Raw genomic sequence first — 24792 nt, forward strand, 5'->3', positions numbered from 1 at the left:
GGGGGGGGGGGGGGGGGGGGGGAGATAAAGAAATAAAGTTTAAAATTATATATAAAAAAGAATAATAATTAAATTGAATAATAGGGTAGCATGTCTTGAGATTTAGAGGACGACCATAGGATGCTGTCGGCTCACCACCTTTGAAGTTCCACGCTTACAATAATTAGTTTCATTTTTTTATTCTTTTTTTTTTTTTACTTTTTTTTTTCAATTCTTCAATTATTTTGCGTTAAAATATATTTTAATATCTAATTTATATTTCTTTTAACTTTTTCATAAAAAAATATATAATTCATTTTTATTTAACATAAATAGTCTCAATATTTTTTTAAAAAAAGAAAGAATATAAGAAAAAGAAGGAGAGTGGGAAACACGCGCGGGAAAGCGAGTGGAGTGAGAGGAAGTGTATGGGTGGTGAATATGAGGTTAGTAACGAGAAAAAAAAAAGGAGAGGAAAAGTGATTCTTTTATCTGAAATCTTTTTCTCAACTAATAAAAAATATTTATTTAAAAAAAAAAAGTAATTTTAGAAAAAAAAAGAAAGATAAGTGGGCCCCACAAGGGAGACTGAATGAATGAAATGAAAAGGTTAAGTGTCTGATTCCAATCATAGCCATTCACTCAGGATTTGATGGTTGTCTCAGCTTCGCTGTTTACTGGGCCCCACTACTCTTCCTTTTAATCCCAGCCGTTGCTCTCATCTCTTCCTTTTTCAACGGCCGACATTTAATCTCTATTATTATTATTATTATTTTTAAGTATTGACTAATTATCATTTTTTTTTTTGTGATAATAGAAAATTGGCAAAATAAATAAATAAATAAATAAATAAAGCTAATATAGGAAAGGGAGGCTTTTTATCGCACTCATGAAAAGAACCAAAAGTAAAGAAGCCAAAGACGTGATACCCAAAGGGAAGAGGGTAAAGGCAAAAAGTGAAAAAGTTAGTAAAAGAAAAAAGAAAGTGACTTTAACCATGGTTAAAAACCCAATCCATTCATCCCAACCCTAGTTAAAAAAAATTAAAAATTTCATTCTAATCCTTACATTTTCCCTTATTTGACTTTAACCCCTCGTTATTTATCCCAAGTCCTCGCTATAACAATTTTAAAAATATCATTTCAGTCCTTATACTTTCCGTTATTTAAAATTAATCACTATATAGCTATTAGTTAAGTTCATTGCTGGTGCATATTGTCCTCTTCTGCTTTCTATTATGGGTTTTCTCTCAAGGTTTTAAAGTGTGTCTGTTAAGGAGAGGTTTTCACACCCGTGTAAATAATATTTCGTTGTCCTCCCTAGTTAACATAGGATCTCACATATCATCTAAACCCTTAGAATCCAAGCTCACTGTTAGTACATATTGTCTCTTTGACTTTCTTTCTGGGTTTTCTCTCTAAGTTTAAAACGCCCTCACATATCGTCTAGATGTATAGAATCCAAGCTCACTGCTAGTAGATATCGTCTCTTTTAACTTTCTCTCTGGGTTTTCTCCCTAAGTTTAAAACGCCCTCACATATCATCTAAACGCATAGAATCCAAGCTCACTGCTAGTAGATCTTGTCTCGTTGACTTTCTTTCACGCCTCTTTGACTTTCCCTTTTGGGTTTTACATCGAGATTTTAAAAAGCATCTATTAGGGACAGATTTTCACACCACTTTAAAGAATATTTCGTTCTCCTCCCCAACCAACCAACCTGGGATCTCACGTATCCTCGAAACCCTTTTAAGTTCTTAATTTATTTCTCTCCCGAGATGGGCTAATTTTATAATTTAGACATTTAAAAGTACCGAAAAATAATTTTTTTTTTTATTGAAAAAAAAAAGTTGGAGGGGCATATTTTGGAGAAGCAAAAGTGATGATTGGGGATAATTGGAGGGCCTTTCCTCTGACACTCTTTCACTTGTTTGCTTTCATTTCATCATTAATTTTAAGAAACAAATTCCCAATTCCCCAATTTCTTCTCTTTCTTTCTTTCTTTTCTATATAATCCTTTCTTCTCCCCTTCTACTTGGACCACACCTCACTCATCCTTCTCCTCCTTCTCTCTCTTCCCCTGTTTCTTCTCTCTCTCTTCAAATTCAAGAAATTTGCAGAGATATGATGGCCGGCAACGACGATGGCCTTGGTTTGAGCCTTGGGTTGAGCTTTGATTCTCATCCCCACCGCCATTTGCAGCTCAATCTCATGCCGTCTTGGACTAATGATGCCTCCTCTGGTTCGAATCTCTTCACCCGAACATACTGAAACAGAGCGAAACAGAGCAGATGTTGTTTTCTTTGGGTTTTTTTTTTTTTTTTTAATTTTGGAATTTGGGTTTTGCAGATCGGACTTCGGAAACTGGGCGATCGCTGCTCCGGGGTATTGATGTGAACCGGATTCCGCCGTCGACGGCGGATTGTGAGGAGGAAGCGGCGATGTCGAGCCCGAATAGTACGGTGTCGAGTGTGAGTGGGAAACGGAGTGAACGGGAAACGAACGGCGAGGATCTCGACGGCGATAGAGATTGTTTCAGAGGAATTAGCGATGAAGAAGACGGCGAAACTTCTAGAAAAAAGCTTCGGCTTACTAAAGATCAGTCCGCCGTCTTGGAAGATAGCTTCAAAGAACACAACACTCTCAATCCTGTAAGTCTTGTCTCAAACCCGACCCGACCCGACCCGATTCGTTCACGAAATTTTCTCGGGAACCAAACAGAAAATTTATGAGGGTATTTTCGTAATTTTACACAGAAGCAAAAGCTGGCTCTGGCGAAACAGTTAGGTCTCCGCCCAAGACAAGTCGAAGTCTGGTTCCAAAACAGAAGGGCAAGGTGAGGAAATTTCCTTCATTCACAAGGGCATTTTCGTCATAATAACAAATTAAATCTTTTTTCCCTTTGACCTTATTATTTCAAAATTCTATTTTATTTAATTTATGAAAAATAATCCTTAAAATTTTAAAAATTAGAATATAGATTACCTATTGATTCGATATATTTATATATAAATTAAGAAATTAGAAATTTAAATATTTTTTTAATTAATATTTAGACTAAATAAATATAAATAAATGAGAAATTAGATGTTAATATATTTATAATTATTTATAAATACAGGACAAAATTGAAGCAAACGGAGGTTGATTGCGAGTTTCTAAAGAGATGCTGTGAGAATCTGACGGATGAGAATAGGCGGTTGCAAAAAGAAGTACAGGAACTGAGAGCACTGAAACTTTCCCCACAATTCTACATGCACATGACCCCACCCACCACCCTTACCATGTGCCCGTCATGCGAGCGTGTCGCGGTCCCACCCTCCACGTCAGCCCCCACTACAGTGACACGAGTGGGCCAGGCCCAGGCCCACCACGCTCGGCCCATCCACATCAACCCGTGGGCCTCCGCCATCCCGGCCCGGCCCTTCAACGCCCTACACCCTCGCTCGTAAATACCCTCCCCACCGACGAGGGCAATTCCGAGATTTCGCTATCTTAGGATACGGTTGTTGGGCCGGGATTTGGTGGGCCTCCGTGTTTTGTAATGTTCGGCCCATCTTGTCATAATTAGCGTTGAGTAGTTTATTTATTTATCTTAGGGCTAAATACTTTTTTTTTTTTTTGTAATATTTAGGGGGGAAAAAAATGTTTGGAAGGTGATAGAAAAAGGGGTTTGAGTTGTAAAGTGGATAATGAGATGCCTAATTAATTTTTTTTTTCTAAATATAAACTAATCTTAATTTAACTCTTTCTCGGATTTCGTTTTTATAATATTATTATTTTATAATTTTATATCGGGTCGAATCATTAAAAATTATAAACACGTTCAATAATTAAAATTCATAAGGAGACTCGTCATTAAATTAACCATTTTTTTTATTATTGAAGAGTGAAAATTAAGAATATAAATAATTAGACATAAAATGATAAACTAAGACATTGCTTAAAAGGTAAATTTGTGTTGGATCTTCAATGTGCTAAAACTTATATTATATTTGTTATATTTCAATGATGTATTTAAACTTTTTTATTTTATTTTATTTTAAATATATTTTTTGAACTTTGTTTAAATAATAATTGTTTTTGGAATTTTTTTGTCCACAAGTGTTTAGGATCATAATTTTGCTCTTGATTTTAAAGCTTTTTTTTATGCCACCAAAAAAAATAAGAATAATATAATTTTTTTGATTTGAAATATTTTATGCCAATAAATATAATCATTTAATCAGGTAAGAGTGCGAGAATGTTATGTTTCTAAGGGATAAAGGTGTGAAAACCCGTTTTAAAACCGTGAAATTGACAGTAATATATAACAGAAACAAATGGACAATATGTGTTAGTCATAAATTTAGACGTTACAAAATTAATCTCTTTCTAAGGCTTTTTTTTTAATATACTACAAAATTGTTAGAGGGATTTGTAAACTATTTTGATTAAATTACTAGCTAGTTTTTCAATTTCAAATTTACAAATTTAGTTTTTAACTTGTTTTTTATTTTTTAAAATTAAGTTTATAAAAACTAAAAATCAAAGGATTATCAAATGGGTTTAAAATTTATGTAACTACTAATCAAAAAATTTTAAAAATTTAAAATTTGTAATTTTATAAGATATAAAATTAATTTAAAAAAAAAGAGATTTATTACCCTTTGAACATATATGAATAAATTGTAATTAAAATTTTCTTTTTTGAGTTAAATCATGTTTAGAGTACGTTTCAACTTTCTCGTTGAAAATATATATTTTTAAATTACTTTTGTAAAGGTTAATGAAAAAAAAAAAAAAAATCATAATCAAATACCTAGAAATTTGAGAAGCTTTTCTCAATAAATGTCATCATTGAGTATTGGTGGGACAAAACAACCAAAAATTGGGGGATTAGCAGTAGGCTTTGATTGGGTGTACAAAATTTTAAATAAAAAGGGGACACCAAACAAAAACATTGTTAATTTGTGAACAATGCTCCCTATTTTAGGGGATTTTTTAAAAAATAAAAAATAAAAAATTCACTTTTTGACCAAAATAAAAAGAATAAAAAAATAATTAAAAAAAAAGGTTGTTTTGGAGATTAGCTTACTAGCTTTTGTCTTTTTGAAGTGTAAGAAGGAAACATGAAGCAAATATTTCAAGCCCCAATAAAGTGCACATTTCACTATTTAAAAAAAATATTTAAATACTAACCACTATATATATATATATATATACACATATAAAACTAGGATTTATCTAAATATTTAATTGAACTAAAATTAAAGGAGTGATCTAAAAGACACAATCCAGCCCAAGCCCATTAGAATAGATCATGGGCTTTATCTCTATTGGGTTTGGGCCGTTGCAAAGCGTTCACCTATCTTCCTTTGGGCTTAGCCCTTCCAACAATGACTATGGAAAAATATGAACCGCTCATAGTCATCCCTAGCTGATATTGTCCTATTTGAGGTTTCACTTTGCATCCACTGGAGAGAGGTTTCTACGCTCTTATAAGGAATGTTTTGTTCACCTCCAACCGATGTGTGATCACACAATCCACTGCCCAGTGTCTAGCTCTCATACCATTTCTCTATTTGTGCGTGTGATTCTTGCACAGGAGTCATGCTAATCTTCTCTGTATTGTTCTAAATTTATCGGATGTCCCTGACTTTAAAATATTAAAATTCTTATCAACTTAACAATTACTCAACAATGTTGAACATGTACCTTTAACAAAGAAAGGTTTGAGTTCGCCCAATTCGAACATACCCGGACAGGAAACATTTAACAAAAACCCATCTTTGGCAGGTCAAAATGCCAAAAGCACTCTACCAAGTTCCAAATCTAAAATGGGTTATAATTAAACTGCTTGTGCTAAAAGTTCTATATCCAAATATATAGAAAGAAATATTTGATGGAGTGAAACAACCAAGTCTATCTAATTCATACAACTAAAGTTGTTTCAGCTGCAGATCAACAAACACTAATGGGAAGAGGCCTGCTGAAATATAGAATCTTTCATATTTGGAGAAGATGAAGCACTTACCTGGAATTGAACTTGATGATCAAAGAAGAAAATCATGTACTGTCAGTTGAATGATTTGGAGTTCAAATGTTGATGAACTTACTGAAGAAGGGTTAGATGTGTCCTTCAACTTCAAGTTTGCTTTGAAGTGTTTCTACGAATTTGTCCAGTTGATCGTTTGATTGATTCAATCCTTTGAAGCCTGATTTGCTCTCTGAATTTGGCAATGAACTCATCAGCCTTCTTATCTACATCTGGTCCTCCATCATTGCTCAGATTGCTAGAGCTTCCTGCTTCTAATTCATTACTCGAGCTTCTTTCGTTGTCTCTACGGTTCACATTAAAGGGTTCTCCATTGTCTTCCCTAATAAACTTTCCCACCATGTTATTGTCTTCTTCCTTGCTTTCCATGTCGTCGTCGGTCTCCATGCTGAGCTTTTCGACCAGTTCTTTTTTATTGTCATTTGGAAACTCAATGGGGTTTTCTTCAAAAGCTTGGACATGGGCGTTCTGATCTATCATCTTCCCCTTCAACTGATCATATCCACCAAATTCTCTTCCTCTTCTTGGTGGCTCATTCGCAACTTCTCCAGGTCTGATTTTTCTAGTAGATTTCCCCATTGATAAACTATCATCATAATTTCTTGGCAGTGCTTCAGCACTTGAGTTAGTACCCATCACCATATCAATGTCATCTCCTGTAGCACGAATTGAGCTTCTGGGCTTGCTAGTAGTGACGCTTCTCTTCAAATCCTTTTGATGAGGTACATCATTGTCGTTCAACCAAGAGCTTGGTTTCATTGAGGCAATTCTTCGAACATGTGGCGGGGGTGGAGGTGGCGGCGGAGGCGGAGGAGACGGGAAGAAGCTCTTCTTCCTTACCGAACCCTCAGAACTCTTGGCCTTTAATTCTGGCGACACATTGGGCGAAGGAGATGGCTTCCTTGGAGATGGAGAAGGAGAAGGAGAAGGAGAAGGAGGAGATAGCTTAATGGCACTGGCTTGGGAGGACCTTGAAGTTTGAGGCCTAGAAGACCTAGAATCGATCCAATTCGATTCAGATTCCTCCATGGGAACAGCAGGGGAATACATAGGAGGATTATCAGCTTCTTCTTGCACCTCCGTCCTCCCCGATCTCGATCGCCATGGAACCGGGGATGGAAGAGCGACATTTTCATTGAAATTATCCTCAACTCCTCCAAGATTCACTCCCCCAACCTCCCCATTCGAACTCCTCTTCGAATCGCTCAATAATCTTCTCGAACTCACTCTCGACGTAGATCCAGAAACAGTTCTAGACTCATCATCTACAACAACTCGAGACTTCAAGCTACGAACAGGAAGAAGCAGAGGCTTCTCACTCCTAACTCTCTGCTCATTAACAACAGGACTTTCTTCAGAAACAGCCACAGACTCATTCCTAAAATACCTATTACTCCATGTTTGGACCTTATTTCCATCAGACAAAGACATGGATTCATCATTAGCAGATGGAGTTTCAGCCTCATCATCAAAAACAGACGAAACATGAAGCAAACCAGAAACATAAGACTGAACATTATCAAAATTAGAGACACTAATTTCATCCTCTTTCTCATCATTTCTCCGGCTAAAAAGGCCGTAAGAAACAGCGATTCCGACGAAAAGAAGGTGCAGAAGCTCCCAGGTTCTAGTGAGTAAAGTTTGATTAACAAACTCAGGGGCTTGGGAAGGGACTAGAGGGAGAATCACTAGAAAGAAAATCGCCATTAAAATTTTATACAAGATATGGCTATTGAACTTACTTGGAGTAGCCCGATCTTTCCTTGGCGGCAGATTTGGAGGTTTGGCGGGAACGTCCGATTCCGCCATTGAAGAAGGATTAAGAAAGAGGTTCTTGTTCTTGGCCGAAGTGGAGGGAAATGGAGTTGCAGAGAAGAGGAAAACGGATGAAGAAGGTGAATGTGAAGACTTAATGGCGAAGGAAAAAGTAGAGATAGAGAGAGAGAGAGAGTTGCAGAGGAGAGGAAAGGAGTTTGGAGAAGGAACAAAGAACAATTTGAAGCTTTGCTTTTCGAACAACTTTTTAACGGTTCCCGTCAATTGACCAATATACCCTTCTCTTTATCTTTTTATTTAACTCATAAATTAATAAAAACATCTTTAAACTAATAATTTCAGAAAACTTTAACAAAATAATAAGAATAATAATATTAAATTTTATTAATTTTAAAAAAACATTTAAAAATATGCAAGGAGGGTAAAATTGGAAATTAAAAATGGGGGACACAAATGGCAATAAGGAAAAAGAGGGTGTCAATGGGTTGCGTAGAAATGGTCGGGATTCTTCTTCTCCACTTACGCTAGTTTTTTTTTAAGGGAAGCTAAATATTTAAAAATAAATAAATAAATAGAATAATAACAATAACATTGTTAGTTGAACATGACTCTTTCAACCGTATTGATATGAACACGACCAACCAATTTCCATACCTCAAGGTCTAATTACAAGGACGAGAGCCAAAAAAACTACAACAAATCTTATACAGTTATGTTCAAGCTATGATGAGCTCATCAAAAGAAATTCTAGAAGACGTTGGAGACCTCCCTTATATGTTATGCAGAGTTGAGTTTTAAAAAAGAGATGAATTAAATGTACTTTGAGTTCCACGTTTTATTAATTGCATTATTTAATTATAGTTTAACTATTTGTTTGTCATATTTAAGCTAATTTTAAATATAGGAGTTAATGTTATATTGTAATCCACCAACCAAGGTTACTGTATTCTACCATTAACTAGCCATTTTAATACGGAGGTTATGAGTATTTCTTATTTACTAACCCATTTAATTTCGGAGTTATGTATCACATAGGTTAATGTTGTAAAGGCTATATAAAGCCTTCTTTAATTTGATTAGACATCAGATTTTGGAATTAAGAATATAATTTTTATTTTAGCTTTACAAATTCTTGTGTTTATAACTTACCTATTAGAGTTATTCAAGTGGTATTGATCAAACCTCTTGTAGAGTGATTTGAATCACAAGTTTAGAAACGAGTTTTCTTTACTCTTGATCATCAAGGTAATCCGTTCCATACTTTCCCTTGGGTTGATTTCCATATCACGTATGATATTGTCTACTTTGAGCATACGCTCTCGTAACTTTTCTTTAAGCATTCCAAAAAACCTCGTGTCAATTGAGAGAGTATTCTTTCATTAATAAACTCTTCCCTAAATTAGCTCTGAGACTTTCCGACCTAACTAAAATTTAATATATTATTATATTATTGTGTACTTTTTTAAATTTAAATTCTTAATATTTTATTATCTTTTCATATTACACAATAACGATTTTTTCTATTAGTCCAATTCAATATATTATGGGTTAATTAATTTTGACCAAAAATAAAATAAGGTTAAAGATTCAATTTATTAGAATGCATTAAAAAAAATATAATTAATTAATTAATTTATTTATTTAATGGAGTGGAGAGGATTAGAATTAAAGATATAATCTATTAGACTTAGTTTGACTATTAAAACAAGTCAAACCGCTTAATTTGTAAAGAAAGTTAGGAAGTTGAATGGATGAACTGATAATAGTTTGGTCCGTTTGACAATAAGCCGATTGGTCAACAACATACTCATGTTGGATCGGGACAAAATACAAAAGAAAAGACTACAAGACATGAACAGTGGAATCAGAACATGATTGAATATATATAATTTTGAGTTTTTATATATATTATCGACCAACTCCGAACTGACTTTTCGATTTTTCATATTAGAATCTCTAATTTGTTTTTTTTTATCGATGATACCTTAAAATTTATTATTATCAGATATCTTCGAATAAAAAAGCAATAAATATTTTTTCAAATTATTTTGAAATTTACAAATAATACTGAATTAAAAAAAAAATTCATATTAATAATAGCATATTAATTCTATCATTAATTATCAAAGAAATCCAAATCCATCGAAATAATTTAATTATTAATATTGTGAATATTCAAAGTTGAAAATTCAACCTTTTAAAGTGACGGCCTGTGAGTTATTGTTCCTGAATGCAAAACAATCTTCAAACACGTGGTCGTATTTCAATGAGCTGCCACGCAATATTTCTGACCGTCCGTAACTTTAACATTACCATTCTGAACCGATTCGTCGATTCTTCTTACAGCATTTGCCGGAGTTCTTCTCTCTCTACCTTTCTCTCTCATCAATCGGTTTCAAACAATGTTAAGCAAATGGTTGGCGTAGAATCCAATCCATGGTAGCCTGTCAATCTTCAACCAAAATCTAGGGTTTGTTTTTCGAAGTATTTCGTCGATTTTTCCCAATTTTGTTCTTCCCCTAATCGATCGTCATTCGTGTTGACCAATCGCAGCTTCCATCGAGATATCATTTTCCGGCTGCCGGTGGGTGGGGACTTCTGTGAGAATTTCATTTTTCTGTATTTCTCTGTGGAGATCTTCTCCGATTATTCCATTTCTGGGATTTGGTTTAGGAATGAATGTTAGGTTTTCGCGATGGGGGAGGCTAATTGTTTGTGTATAATCATGCGTTTTGGTTGAAAATTTGGGGCAAACGCGTGTAAATTGCTGGTTTGTTTATGTGTTTGAGATATTATTCGATTTTATTGTAATTGATTTTAGGGGCTTTTTATTTGAGGCTATGTATATTGAGAAATTGAAGGAAGAGGAGTTGCAGAGTGGGGAAGAGGGGAATTCAGGTATTATCGTTAGTAATTTGGAGAGCCAAAGCATTGTTAGGTCTGATGTGAAAAGGATCGTTGTTGGAGTTGGGGCTCGTGTTCTTTTCTACCCAACTTTGCTTTACAATGTTTTCAGAAATAAGCTTCAGACGGAGTTTCGATGGTGGGACAAGGTTGATGAGGTATATAGCTTTGATCTTGACAGTTCTTCCTAACCCAGATGACAAAAGAATGCATAATTATCAGAGTGCAAGTAATATGCGTTGAAAATGCCATTTGTTTCTTCAGTTCATATTGTTAGGTGCTGTTCCATTCCCTGCGGATGTTCCCTGTTTGAAGGAGGTTGGCGTTCGAGGAGTGATAACACTAAATGAGCCATATGAGACCTTGGTTCCTTCGACTCTATATCGTGTAAGTGTTGTTTTAATTTGCTTGTTCTGTACTGAATTCATTCTGTTTGATTCTTTGGAGTTGTGTTAAGTGGAGCTATGAAAGTGCTGCTTCAAACTAATTTGGGATCCTATTTGTTTGTATATAAGCATATTTATGTTCGCATTAACTTGGTGCTAATGGCTCAAGCCCACCACTAGCCGACATTGTCATCTTTGAGCTTTCTCTTTCGGGATTCCCCTGAAGGTTTGTAAAACGCGTCTGCTAGGGAGAGGTTTCCACACCCTTATAAAGAATGCTTATAAGAAGGCGTTTGAGAGACTTCCAATGCTGTTTTCGTACTACCTATAGGATTGCCATTATCATCCTTTCATAGTGAGTTATGGTTTTCTGTACACTTCTTTCCATGTTTGAATTTGGTCTATTTTGGAAAATTGAAGTGCAAGTATCATCTGATATGAGGTTGTTTCAGCTGACATTTAATGACCTGTTACTGTTTCTTGACTTGACTATTGTAGGTTTTCTCCCTTACCTACTTGTGCCTTTAAATTGATTTGAGAATGATTTTTGCGCTTTTACCATTGCAGGAACATGGAATTGATCATCTGACCATTCCGACTAGAGACTATTGCTTTGCACCTTTATTGAGTGACATTTGTGTTGCTGTAAATTTCATCCACAGTACGTATGTTCTGCTAAATTCTTTCTGCTTCCATCCTCAGGTTGCTTATTCCATTTTATTGCTTAATGAAAAGTTAGTAACGGCCAAGCCCACTGCTAATAGATATTGTCTTTTTTGGCTTTCCATTTCGGGATTTCCCCCAAGGTTTTTAAAACGAGTCTGCTAGGGAGAGGTTTCCACACCCTTATAAATAATGTTTTGTTCTCCCTCTCCAACTGATGTGGGATCTCACAATCCACCCCCTTTGGGGCTCAATGTCCTTGTTGGCACTCGTTCCTCTCTCCAATCGATGTAGGATCTCACAATCCACTTCCCTTTGGGATCCAGCATCCTTGCAGGTACACCACCCGGTGTTCAGCTTTGATATCATTTGTAATAGCCTAAGCCCTCCGCTAGCAGATATTGTCTTCTTTGGGCTTTCCCTTTCAGGTTTTCTCTCAAAGTTTTTAAAACGCGTTTGCTAGGGAGAGGTTTCCCCACCCTTATAAAGAATGTTTCGTTCCCCTCTCCAACAAATGTGGGATCTCATAAAAGTAGTCTATGTTCATTAAATGATAATATGTGCAACCTTCAAGTTTATGGTGTCAAATAAACTTTTCCTTGATGAATAATTTCATTTTTTTTTTATCATATGCTGCTATCAAAGAAAATGCATCACATGGACAGACTACTTATGTTCATTGTAAAGCTGGACGCGGGCGTAGCACAACCATTGTTATTTGCTATTTGGTAAGTCTTTGTATGCAAATAAAATAACCTTTATTCTTAAATTTAAAATCAAGAAGCCTTCGCTTTTCTGAGACTTTATGGTGGTGTACAGGTGCAATACAAGCAAATGACGCCAGAAGAAGCTTATAAACATGTGAAGTCAATCAGGCCAAGGGTGCTTTTAGCACCATCACAGTGGCAGGTATTACTGCAATCCTATTTGCCTTCTTCCTTTCTCTTCCTTCTCTTTAGTTCGAAATATTACATTGTTTATATGAAAGAATTACATTCCACGTTTTGAGCTCATCTCATTGTTTCTACGGTTTGATTTCAAATACATTGATGTTATATGCTATTCATTTATTGCCCCTTTCTACCTTATAGCTTTTTACCTTTCTGGGACTTTTCATTATGATGAATTCTGCGTTTTAAGTAGTGAACTTGGTTTTCATCCTGGTTTGGACTCGATGACAATTCTTAGTACATGCACGTTGATTGATGGTTTCTATTCGCAGGCTGTCCTGGAATTCTACCGCCTGATTGTGCAGAAGGATGCTTCCTTCTGCCACATAGATGATTTTGGAAAGAAAGTATCAGAATCAGCGCATGATCTCATTGCATTTGACGATAGTTCTGTAGTTGTTGTAAAAGAATCCGATCTTGATGGATATGACGAAAGTAGCAGCCAAAGTGAAATGGGTGATATCTGGGCAGATTTAAGTGTAGTCTGCAGGGTTCGTGTTGCTGGTCAGGCAGCCCTCACAAGATTCTCTTGTTTGTTGCTCAGCTATCGAGCAAAACACCATAGCCAGGAGATTAAAGGAGATGATCCAGGCGTCACGAAGGGCTGTTCACTCAGTGCTACTCATTTGGAAGGGTTCAGTGTGGACATTCATGTCTATTAAACCAACTCAGAGGTCACAACTTTTCTGAACTCGCCCCATATGTATATATATATATATATGATAAAATATAGCTAAATATGTACCAGGCAGAATTGAAATTGTTAATATATTCCTGTAAGTGAGATTGTACTGTCCAATATGTTCTCATTCTGAATGCATTAATGCATTTCTCATGTTTCATACATCGACTTTTTTCATTGAACATCGACTCGTCTCTTGGAATACATAGGGTATCTACTTTTATTTTTTCCTTAACTTTCTGGAAAATAGGCTTGCATAGTTGATGAGGATTTAAGGAACTTTGTTTTGTGATCTTACTCTTTTCTTTACTGGTGCTTTGCTCTTGTTTAATCAATACTATGGTGCTCGTTGACTTTCCGAGATCTGTCCGAGTCTTTATCCTTGTAAGTATGGAATCACATACTTTCTCATGTCACTATTGGAAATTTTAATATGTTCCCCATCCACTCTTATGTATTTCACTCTTCCAGCTTCATCCAAGGTTTTCAGACCAATCCAGTCTTCAATGTAGAGTTTTGTCTGCAGAAATCAAGCAGAAGTGATCATATTGTCGTAAGTACTAGTTATGTTGGATGTTTTTGATGTCATTAATTCAATTTATTTCAATGTATGTTGATACCTGTTGTGGAGGTATAGTTGAATTAAAAGCTCCATCCGGGTACTGACCGAACCAGGAGGTTTCCTTAGGGACCAAAATAGCGTCCTGCTCGAACTGGACGACAAAAAATGATAGCATAGGAGGAGTTTTTGATTAGCTGTTTTTTCATATGGCTATAAGAAATAGAGCTTCAAGATGTCTTTGACATGAAAGTAAAGCCCCTTTCAAACCTACCATAATTAGCACCAAGTTTTGTAGGCTACTGAATCTTTCCTTGTATGTTGAATTCCTCGCTTGTGGGCGTTCGTTGTTGAGCTTTGGAAGAAACTTACATTTCTCCAAATACTTCGGGATAGCCTGAAAGTAAAAGCTAACACGAGCAAGTCAATTTAAGCTTCGTTTTTGTGATGTGAAACAATGTCTGTGAAAACGTGAAGGTTTGTGGTCGGGACGATCAAATGAAGAAAACGAAACTAGCTATAGGAATAGTGCTCACGTTTGGTAATTTGAGATAACCACTGGGAGCTAGATGATCCTGTGACAGTAAACAGAGAAGGAAACAGCCATATATGAATGTCATGGCATGTCTAAAATGGAAAAACAAAGCCGTAACTCCCAGGCCCATCGCTAGCAGATATTGTCCTCTTTAGACTTTCCCTTAAGGTTTTTGAACGTGTCTGCTAGGGAGAGGTTTCCACACCTTTATAAAAAGTGTTTTGTTCTCCTCTCCAACCGACGTAAGATCTCACAAAAGCTATAGGTGGGTAGAGTTATACTTGAACGTAGTCGCTGTAGATGTCTGACTTAATGAGTTTATCTACAAGGTGACATAAAATGGCCGTCTGCAGAAACCGAAATTCATTTCAATAAGAACCTTCCTACTTATTATTTGACTTCCTCAAAACAAAAATCCAGAAACTGAAGATGAAAGGATAATTCAAAACTTACACCACAAAGAGGAACAGAAGCAATACCTGCATGAGGACCTCCTAGAGATACAAAGTTCTTAACCTTTAGATGCAGAGTAAGGCAAGAACATGAACAGTGAGGAAATATATAGACATAAACAGAATTCTCAAACAAAATCTAAAGACTAGAAAAGATCTTAAACAGTTTCTCACTGGTGGTCCTCCGTCACATAACTCGATCACTCCTCGGCCGACCAAGTTACCCTGTTCAGCCAAACGAAATTATGCTTAACAATCTTTTCCATGCTTGCTTGACTTTCCGCTTTCATTGTACCGAAAAAGGTTTCATTCTAATGGAGATATTGGTACATAATGAAGCGTTTGTCAAGGCAACACTGGATTCACGTCTTTAAAGACGTGAATCTCCGATAATCACCTGGGAGAGACCGACTATATTGTAACCTTTTTTCAACTCCTCCATTTCCGTCACCTGCATTTGTCATACCAAATCAGTCAAACATCTTTAGAGATGAGGTAGATAAAGGAGCCATGAGGACTTTCGCACCTTGTCACAAATAAGTCCAGCCTGAACGTAGAAGAAAACTTCCGTTAGAATGAGAACTATTGAAGAATTACGACGCGTAAAACAAAATCATAATTCGGGTTGGGTATACCACATATAATCTATAATAGGGAGACCCCGGGTTAAGTTTCGATAAGGTCTTACCTGTTTCTCGAGGGGCATAAACCAAGAATCCCACACTCCATTGCCAACTTCACTGGTAGAATTAGCAATTGAAAGTCATTATCAAAAAGTAGCAATAAATCTTAAGATTTACACGAAAAACCAGCAGGAAAAATGGAAAGATGGGTGCTGTATGAACATACAGGCAATATCCTTCAACACCAGAATAGTTGATCAGTAGTTGTGTGAAGTTTTTAGGCCCTTGATGTGAGCACTGGCCTCCTAAACCTGCCATGATGAAAAAAATGAAGGAATTCCTGAGCATTTATGAGATATTATTTTCTCTCGTATGCAGGAACAATGGAGCTATCGGTATGATTAGAGATGTCCATTTAATCTGCGCAAAATTTCGGTTGACATAGAGAACGGAGTAGAGAGCAGAGAGAGTTTTCTTTCTGTTGGCTAAATGGGAACGGGTACGAGGTTGATTATTTATTTATTGTTTCCCAATTCAATGTTTATAGCTAGATTCATTATATGATAAGAGTTGCTTGGATTTTACTACTCGAAAATTAGATTTATTGTAGAAAATGTCTCACTCGACCCATCTCAATCTATCAACACTCGTACTCTGTCTATATTGTATAACTAAGCCAAAGAAAAGAACAATACACAATGATCAAGAAACTTACAAGAACATGGATATCGTTCCACAAACCGATGCATATCCATGGAAGCTCCCCTTGTCGAGAAGGCAATCCACAACTTAACTAAACCAAAAACTATCCCCGAATGCCCCACTAAACTTTAGGAACAACAAATCTTCATAAAGATATGATAGTATCCACTTTGAACATAAATCCTAAGACCTCATTCTAGTGAAGATAATGTCCTCTTACTTACGTACCCACGATCTTTCTTTAATTAGAACTTCAACCATCCTGGGCTAGAACAAGGTCTCAGTGAGCCTGTGAATCTGTCTTAAATGTTCATACAGTCATAAGTTAGACATGACTCTGATACCACTTGTTAGGGACAATGAAATGTATAACTTTGATACCACAGTGGTATGATATTGTCCACTTGAGCATAAACCCTCGTAACTTTCTTTTCGGTTCTCCAAAAACGCCTCTCCTTACTTATATACCCATGATCCTCCCCTTACTTAGCCAATATGTGAGTCCAACGATCCTCCCCAACATAGATAGATTCACCACAAACAATCGAGAAACGAAGAATCAAACAAGAAGTCGAGTTAAAAACAAAGAGAGGGATAGTAGATTAGATGTTACCATGGAGCACAATGAAGGGCAATGAAAGAGAACCCGGAATCGCAGCGAAAACGAGAGCCAAAGAGAAAAAGGGCATTAAAGAGGGAGCAGCCATGGGGAAGAAGAAGCTGAGAAAACACAGAGAGCTTGAGATAGCAACAATGGCGTATGAAAAGGGAAGATGGTGACTCGCATTTAGTGGGTTATGGGTGATATGTTAAAAAGGTGTGGCAGGCGGTGCGGCCATTTATTGGGTGCTAGTGGCAATGACATTGGCATTGTGACAAGTTTTTCTAATATTAGATTAGACACTTAGCCTATACAATAATGTTTCATTCAAAGGTTCTTCCAACGATCGATTGTATTTGTTACCAAATGCATGCTGACCTCATTTTAAAACGAGAAAGTGAAAACATGTAACCTACGTTGGTCAGAGAGGGGAACGAAGAATTTCTTTTAAGGGTGTGAAAATTTCTCGTTTTAAAATTGTGAGGCTGACGGTTACGTGTAACTGTAATGGAATAAAGCGGACAATATCTACTAACATAGATAATGTGAGAATACTCACCACTATACCGTAACGATTTTACGAGACGATTCAGTCAGGGATCGAACCCGGGTCACCTGCATGATAGGCGGGAATACTCACCACTATACTACAACGACCATGCCTCTAGCATATGCAACAATTTTTACGAGAGGAGCCAAGCCAACACAGCCTCTAGCTACGTGCAACGATTTTGTGGATTGAGTCAAGCCGCTTGGCTTTTATTGTTAGATTAGACGATACTTAACCATCTTCGAGTCAAGCTATAGCGACAACCAAACTACTGACATCGAACAAACCGCAAAACAAGTAAGAATAGCTAATTTTCTTCCCTCGAATTCTCCGAATTATGCCCTAATAAAAGTATGGTTTAACCCAAGTCGACCAAAATGGGTCAAACTAGTCCAATTGAACCTGTCGAACTGGTTTCCTTGAACCGGTTCGTCTACGTCTAAACGCGTGTGCCTTCGGTGAGCGGATTCACATGAAATCCCTTTGGAATAGATTTATGGAACTCAAATAACAGTTCTTTTTGCTTATTTATAATCAGCCATGTACAAAAAAGCACACCTAATTGTGCTAATAACATGATGATATATACTGCTAAATCAGCTATGAACAGGTTGTGTTCCCTTCAGTTCCCAGCACAGTTTAGATCCTCCCCGTCGACGATATTGTAATAAAGTGACGAAAGTTTACCATCGAACTTCGAGACGAGTTGATGAACGTTCAAGCCACAATAATATTTATCGAGTCGAGCGATGCAAATGTCGATGATCTTCTTAAACATCACATCTTCTTTTACATGGGATTGCTCCACAAATTCAGCTAAAGGCATCCACTGAATTACCACAAATTCAGCTTTCAATGTAGAACAGCATAGGATTGATTATTCTTTGAGTTTAGAAAATTTACCTTTGCTGCTTGAATTTCGAAATCGTCGGCGATTATCTGGGTCGATAAGGGTCTAAGCATGCAGACGAAGAACAAATCAGACTTCTCGAACGCTATGTTGTGAGCATGCCTGGATTAATGGAGGAGAACGATGTTAGATCTCGTTGACTCGGTTTCGACAAGATGAAATGAAGAAAGTCACATGGTTTTACCTGAAAGCTATTACTTCAACAAATTCAGTGTCAATCTGCAAAACAGAGCAAAGAGAATCTATTAGGACATAGAAACTTGATCTGCTATAGTAAATAGTAACATAAAGCTTATCTCTCGAGCCTCCTAGAGGAATGGCTAAGTTAAGTTAAGTGTAACAGCCCAAGCCTACCGCTACTAGATATTGTCCGCTTTGGCTCGTTACGTATCGTCGTCAGTCTCACGGTTTTAAAACGCGTCTGCCTAGGGAGAGGCTTCCACACCCTTATAAGAAATGATTCGTTCTCCAACCGATGTGGGATCTCACAATCCACCTCCTTTGGGGGCTCACCACCCGGTATTTGGCTTTGATAGCATTTGTAATAACCCAAGCCCACCGCTAATAGATATTGTCCGCTTTACCTCATTACGTATCACCGCTAGCATCACGATTTTAAAACGCGTCTACTAGGGAGAGGTTTTCACACCCTTATAAGAAATGCTTCGTTCTCCTCTCCAACCGATATGGGATCTCACAATCCACCCCTCCCGGAGGGCCCAACGTACTCGGCACACCGCCCGGTGTTTGGCTCTGATACCATTTGTAACAGTCAAAGCCCACCACTAGTAGAAATTGTCCACTTTGGCTCGTTACGTACCACCGTCACGGTTTTAAAACGCGTCTGCTAAGCAAAGGCTTCCACACCCTTTTAAGAAATGTTTCGTTCTCCTCTCCAACCGATGTGGGATCTGCTAAGCAAAGGCTTCCACACCCTTTTAAGAAATGTTTCGTTCTCCTCTCCAACCGATGTGGGATCTCACAATCCACTCCCCTTGGGGGCCCAACGTCCTCGCTGGCATACCACTCAGTGTTTGGCTCTGATACCATTTGTAACAGTCAAAGCCGGCCCAACGTCCTCGCTGGCATACCACTCAGTGTTTGGCTCTGATACCATTTGTAACAGTCAAAGCCCACCGCTAGTAGAAATTGTCCACTTTGGCTCGTTACGTACCACCGTCACGGTTTTAAAACGCGTCTGCTAAGCAAAGGCTTCCACACCCTTTTAAGAAATGTTTCGTTCTCCTCTCCAACCGATGTGGGATCTGCTAAGCAAAGGCTTCCACACCCTTTTAAGAAATGTTTCGTTCTCCTCTCCAACCGATGTGGGATCTCACAATCCACTCCCCTTGGGGGCCCAACGTCCTCGCTGGCATACCACTCAGTGTTTGGCTCTGATACCATTTGTAACAGTCAAAGCCGGCCCAACGTCCTCGCTGGCATACCACTCAGTGTTTGGCTCTGATACCATTTGTAACAGTCAAAGCCCACCGCTAGTAGAAATTGTCCACTTTGGCTCGTTACGTACCACCGTCACGGTTTTAAAACGCGTCTGCTAAGCAAAGGCTTCCACACCCTTTTAAGAAATGTTTCGTTCTCCTCTCCAACCGATGTGGGATCTCACAATCCACTCCCCTTGGGGGCCCAACGTCCTCGCTGGCATACCACTCAGTGTTTGGCTCTGATACCATTTGTAACAGTCAAAGCCTACCGCTAGTAGATATTTTCCACTTTGGCTCGTTACGTACCACTATCAGTCTCACAGTTTTAAAACGTTTGCTAAGGAGAAGTTTCTACACCCTTATAAGAAATGTTTCGTTTTCCTCCCCAACCGACGTGGGATCTCGATCGATGATCTCTAAAGTTTAGATTCTTTGTTGGAATTTGCATTCATGATGAAAGGTTTGACAGAAAATACTTACACCAGTTTCCTCCTTAACTTCTCTAGCAACTCCTGTATAGATCTCTTCCTTCTGATAAACACGAAAAAGTTTCAAAAGAGTTAATAAAAAGAATCTCGAAATCTAACACGTACAATCGGGATGATGAACCGAGCGGAAAGCCACGTACCTCAACGATGAAACCGGTTGGTATCTTCCAAAAATTAGCGAATTGTGGAGAACAGTATTTTTCTTGCACTACCAGGACCTGTTGCCAATGACCAGCTAATTATAGTTTAGATATGTTTATGTCGAAAATAATTGTTGTGTGATCGGCTAGAATTTGTCGTAAACGACGAGTCGAGAAAATAGAACAACCTTATGCTATAGAGATCTAAGGCTTGTGATATACCTCGTTTTTGTCATTGATGACGAATCCTCCGACCCCGACGTGATGCGAAGCATTTGCAGGAAGCATGCAGGGTCCGTCGGGTATCCAATAAGTTAACATCAAGTAACCCGGCTCAGCGTGATGGTATTGAAATCCTGCCTGTGATCCAAATAATCAGTCCAAGAGGAACATGCTAAGCAAACATATAAACATTCTCCTCGCTTCGAGCGAATCGGAGTCTATTAAAATGAAATAACAATAGGATTCACTGAAGTCCGAGTAGAGTACATAAGGGTAAGCTATTAATCGGGTTTAGATACGAACATTACCTTTATGGCAATCGGAACAAGCTCGGACTGTTCGACTAGCAACTTAAGCCAAACTCCCTTCTTTCCCTGCAGCAGAAGAGATTCTCAGTATAGTATCCTCACTGAATATGTAGTAGTTTATGCCTCTATTGCACCTGAAATATGGAACTACATTGAATTGGACAAGAAAACCAAGGTGTCAAGCATATGTTTGGTGCGGTTAAGAAACTTTTGTGAACTTTGAGGTTTCTACATGACATCAACGTTGCGAAAATCTGCGTTACGAGCTCGTTTAGAGTACTTACATCTACCTAAAATTCTGTAACAGCCCAAGCTCACTACTAACAAATAATTGTCCGTTTTGACCCGTTACGCATCGCAATCAGCCTCACGATTTTAAAACGCATCTGCTTGGGAGAATTTTCCACACCTTTATAAGAAATGTTTCGTTCCCCTCTCCAACCGACGTGGGATCTCACAATCCACATCTCTTGGGGGCTCAGCGTCCTCGTTGGCACACCGCTCGGTGTCTGGCCCTGATACCATTTGTAACAACCCAAGCCCACCGCTAACAAATATTGTCTGCTTTAACCCATTACGAATCGCCGTCAACCTCACGGTCTTAAAACGCGTATGCTAGGGAGAGGTTTCCACACTCTTATAAGGAATGTTTTCCCTCTCCAACCGACATGGGATCTCACAATTCACCCCCTTGCGGGTCAGCGTCCTCACTGGCACATCGCCTGGTGTCTGGCTCTGACACCATTTATAACAGCCCAAGCCCACCGCTAACAAATATTGTCCGCTTTGACCCATTACGTATTGCCCTCAACCTCACGGTTTTAAAACATGTCTCCAAGAGAGAGGTTTCCACACCCTTATAAGGAATGCTTCGTTCCCCTCTCCAACCGATGTAGGATCTCACGATCCACCCCCTTGGGGCCAGCGTCCTCACTAGCACACCGCCCGGTGTCTAGCTCAAATACCATTTGTAACAGCCCAAGCCCACCGCTTGTCTGCTTTGACCCGTTACGTATCGCCGTCAGTCTCATGGTTTCAAAACGCGTCTCCTAGGGAGAGGTTTTCACACCCTTATAAGAAATGCTCCATTCCCCTCTCCAACCGACGTGGAATCTCACAAATACAATTTTCAAACGAGCAATTATATATGGTTCAAGCAAAGGCATCACTTCAATCATCAGTGGAAATATAAACATCAAACATGACATACAGAAATCTTTACCTTCTTTTTCCAATGAGACAGAGAGAAACGAAGATTCGACGAAAAGACGATCGGATTCGAAGGTAATCCATTTGGATCAATAACAATTCCATCATATTGATCATCAGCAGCATCTAACAATCTACTATCTCTTGAAAACAGCTTAGAATTCAATCCATTTGTTCCATTTATCTTATGAGTAAAAGCTTCAGCTGCTAGTTTTTCTTGGCTAATTGAACTCACACCTCCACTACAAGATGCTTTGTTTGGAACTCTTGAATAAGAAGCCCTGAAAAATCTACCTAAACAAACAACCAAATTTCAACAGAGAACACAACATCATTAATCTTTCCAAATGAATCCAACATCCAAAAACAGCAAAACCACAGAACAAAAATGTTTGGTCCACAAAACATCTGCCAAATTTCAACAGAGAACATATCATCATTACTCTTTCCAAAAGAATCCAACATCCAACATCCAAAAAACAGCAAAACCCAAGAACAAAAATGTTTGGTCCACAAAACATCTGCCAAATTTCGAGGAATCCAACACTAAATGTAGAAGAAAGATACAATCAAAGACAACATATCAAGCATTCAAACTTTCCCAACACATCAAGAGAGTATACCTTTGCAAGAAGAACACCTAGAAAACCTCTCAACTTGGTGCTTAAAGCTGGAAAACGGGGAAGAAACCGCTGTTCTTGGCTCCAACAACGACATCTCCATTAATGGCGGTCGAAAAAACACACAAAAATCTCAAAAACCCCTCAAAATCCGAAGAGGATTTTCAGGAAAACTTGATAAACAAAACCCTTGACCTTAAATCGAAGAGGAAAGAGAAGAATAATGCGAAGAAATCCCTTAGAAAAGATCGAAATTCGGAGGGAACAAGGGGGAATTCGCACATTTTACATAGTGGGGTGAAGGGATTTAGAGCTAAAAGAGTAAAAATAGTGATGGAATTTGGGGAGGAAACAACCTTATGGGGCCATATTTGAACAAAGCGACAGCGGCATTGAAGTGACAGATTTGCGATCGCATAACGTGTGGTATTGGGCGTTTTGGTGGGGTATTTGAAAACGATACTGAAATCGATTCCAGCGATCGTTTTGGCATATTAGGATTCGTGAATTGTTTAAAAATGGATATCTAATTCACATGAAATTCATGCTTCCTTATAATATCCTACTCGACAACATCACGTCCATTGGATAACGAACCCAAAATATATTTTATAGTATAATTGTAATTAATTATGGAATATATCTCAAATATTTGTATGCATACAAAAATTTTGTGGATTAAATTAATAAAAATATATTAAGATATAGAGATATCTAGAGAATATATTTTGTGGTATAATTGTAATTAGTTGCAGAATATATCTTAGATATTCGTGTACATCAAAAATTTCGTAGATTAAATTAATAAAAATATATTAAGATACGAAGATATTTAAAAAATATATTTTGTAGTATAATTGTAATTAGTTATGAAATATATCTTAGATATCGGTATACTTGAAAAAAAAAATTTGTGGGCTAAATTAATAAAAATATATTAAAATTTAACGATATTTGGAGAATATGTTTTGTGGTATAATTGTAATTAATTATGAAATATATATATTAGATATTTGTAATGGTTAATTTTGTTTAGTACTATATTTTATATTTATTTTTAAAATTTTATATTTATTTTAACTTCAGAAAAAATTCTATTAATATCTTTAAATTTTTTTAAATAAATAAAAAATAAGATGTTTAAAAAATTTTAAATGTAGCATTAAAATTTTTATCTTAAAAAAAAGGTTTAAAAAAATTATTACCAAATACATAAACGAGAAAACTGTCTATTAACAACTCACAGATTCTATTCAAAATTTTTAATATTACCTTTGAATATTGATAAATATTTTTAAAATAGGATAAATGTATTTTATAATTTTTTTAAAATGCATTTGACAAATTTTTTTAAAAAATTTAAAAAGTATTATTGAAACTTTTAAAAACTCGAAAGTATTTTTAATAATTTAGAAAGTTTATTTTTTAAATAAAGTGACGAATATTTATTTTTGAAATCTATTTATTTTATCATTTGTTTTCTGGCATGTTTAGTAAAAAAATCCAAATAGTTTTGTTTTCGAGCCATTTTTAGGTCATTTTTCGTAGGGGTACCCATTGTTGGATGATAAAAGTCCCACATCGGCTAATTTAGGGAATGATCATGAGTTTATAAGTGATGAATACTAACTCCATTAGTGTGAGGTCTTTTGAGGAAGCCCAAAGCAAAGCCATGAGCATTTATGATTAAAGTGGACAATATCATACCATTGTGGAGAGTCGTGTTTGTCTAACACCCATCAATGACTTCTTTTTTTCTTTTTTTTTTTTCATTTTTCGAACGAGTGTCATCGGGACGTTCAGACAAACTTCTTTCTCGTTTTAGTCCTTGCTATATTCACTAAAGATTATATCAAGACTGAAACGATAACAAAATCTTACAACTCAAACCTTAACACGTAAACCGTAATCGAGTCATTTAAAGCATTAAACTAAAACAATGAGTTACAATCAATATGTTTCGATATTATTGCGAAGAACGTTCAAATCATTATTTAGTTCATTAAAATATAAAATAAACAAGAAGAATGGAAATCCAAGGCATATTCCATAGCCA

General features: G+C 36.9%; 5 protein-coding genes, 1 long non-coding RNA gene and 1 other non-coding gene across 11 annotated transcripts; 3 read left to right on the plus strand and 4 right to left on the minus strand.

The window, feature by feature from the left end:
• The first annotated feature begins 2000 nt into the window (after positions 1-2000).
• Positions 2001-3703, plus strand: LOC111431205 (homeobox-leucine zipper protein HAT4). The gene is made up of 4 exons (XM_023067780.1): positions 2001-2219; positions 2327-2628; positions 2734-2813; positions 3099-3703. Exons 1-4 carry the CDS (start codon positions 2102-2104, stop codon positions 3427-3429), a joined length of 831 nt encoding a protein of 276 aa, XP_022923548.1. The 5' UTR covers positions 2001-2101; the 3' UTR covers positions 3430-3703.
• A 1815-nt stretch (positions 3704-5518) lies between these two features.
• LOC111431247 lies at positions 5519-5616 on the minus strand. The gene has a single exon (XR_002708462.1). It is a non-coding gene; the product is annotated as a U6 spliceosomal RNA (small nuclear RNA).
• Positions 5617-5802: 186 nt separating this feature from the next.
• On the minus strand, positions 5803-7991 carry LOC111431041 (uncharacterized protein DDB_G0284459). The gene has a single exon (XM_023067533.1). The coding sequence runs from the start codon at positions 7821-7823 to the stop codon at positions 6105-6107; it is 1719 nt and encodes a 572-aa protein (XP_022923301.1). The 5' UTR covers positions 7824-7991; the 3' UTR covers positions 5803-6104.
• Positions 7992-10093: 2102 nt separating this feature from the next.
• LOC111431042 (putative dual specificity protein phosphatase DSP8) lies at positions 10094-13557 on the plus strand. Of its 4 annotated transcripts, none has more exons than XM_023067536.1 (8): positions 10094-10260; positions 10344-10390; positions 10612-10852; positions 10959-11081; positions 11648-11741; positions 12389-12471; positions 12563-12652; positions 12966-13557. In XM_023067536.1, the coding sequence occupies exons 3-8, from the start codon at positions 10631-10633 to the stop codon at positions 13353-13355; spliced, it is 1002 nt and encodes a 333-aa protein (XP_022923304.1). In that variant the 5' UTR covers positions 10094-10260; positions 10344-10390; positions 10612-10630; the 3' UTR covers positions 13356-13557. The 4 variants fall into 4 exon arrangements, with proteins under 4 accessions (XP_022923304.1, XP_022923302.1, XP_022923305.1 ...); XM_023067534.1 differs by having other exon boundaries at positions 10095-10229; XM_023067537.1 differs by having other exon boundaries at positions 10096-10260; positions 10344-10374.
• LOC111431044 (palmitoyl-protein thioesterase 1-like) lies at positions 13545-17042 on the minus strand. Of its 2 annotated transcripts, XM_023067540.1 has the most exons (12): positions 16860-17042; positions 15771-15855; positions 15610-15661; positions 15448-15468; positions 15319-15372; positions 15096-15146; positions 14923-14985; positions 14751-14816; positions 14471-14509; positions 14209-14331; positions 13996-14088; positions 13545-13895 (listed from the first exon to the last, which is right to left on the minus strand). In XM_023067540.1, exons 1-12 carry the CDS (start codon positions 16951-16953, stop codon positions 13752-13754), a joined length of 885 nt encoding a protein of 294 aa, XP_022923308.1. In that variant the 5' UTR covers positions 16954-17042; the 3' UTR covers positions 13545-13751. The 2 variants fall into 2 exon arrangements, with proteins under 2 accessions (XP_022923308.1, XP_022923309.1); XM_023067541.1 differs by lacking the exon at positions 16860-17042 and having other exon boundaries at positions 15722-15908.
• LOC111431045 lies at positions 13803-16082 on the plus strand. Its single transcript, XR_002708429.1, has 2 exons — positions 13803-13928; positions 15923-16082. It is a non-coding gene; the product is annotated as an uncharacterized LOC111431045 (long non-coding RNA).
• Positions 17043-17864: 822 nt separating the features above from the next.
• Positions 17865-23202, minus strand: LOC111431043 (nudix hydrolase 8). The gene is made up of 9 exons (XM_023067538.1): positions 22740-23202; positions 22130-22410; positions 20908-20973; positions 20600-20737; positions 20378-20455; positions 20230-20280; positions 18492-18526; positions 18301-18409; positions 17865-18226 (listed from the first exon to the last, which is right to left on the minus strand). Exons 1-9 carry the CDS (start codon positions 22837-22839, stop codon positions 18020-18022), a joined length of 1065 nt encoding a protein of 354 aa, XP_022923306.1. The 5' UTR covers positions 22840-23202; the 3' UTR covers positions 17865-18019.
• Positions 23203-24792: the final 1590 nt, after the last annotated feature.

Source organism: Cucurbita moschata, unplaced genomic scaffold (assembly GCF_002738365.1).
Source record: "Cucurbita moschata cultivar Rifu unplaced genomic scaffold, Cmos_1.0 Cmo_Scf00035, whole genome shotgun sequence".
Classification (NCBI taxonomy): domain Eukaryota; kingdom Viridiplantae; phylum Streptophyta; class Magnoliopsida; order Cucurbitales; family Cucurbitaceae; genus Cucurbita; species Cucurbita moschata.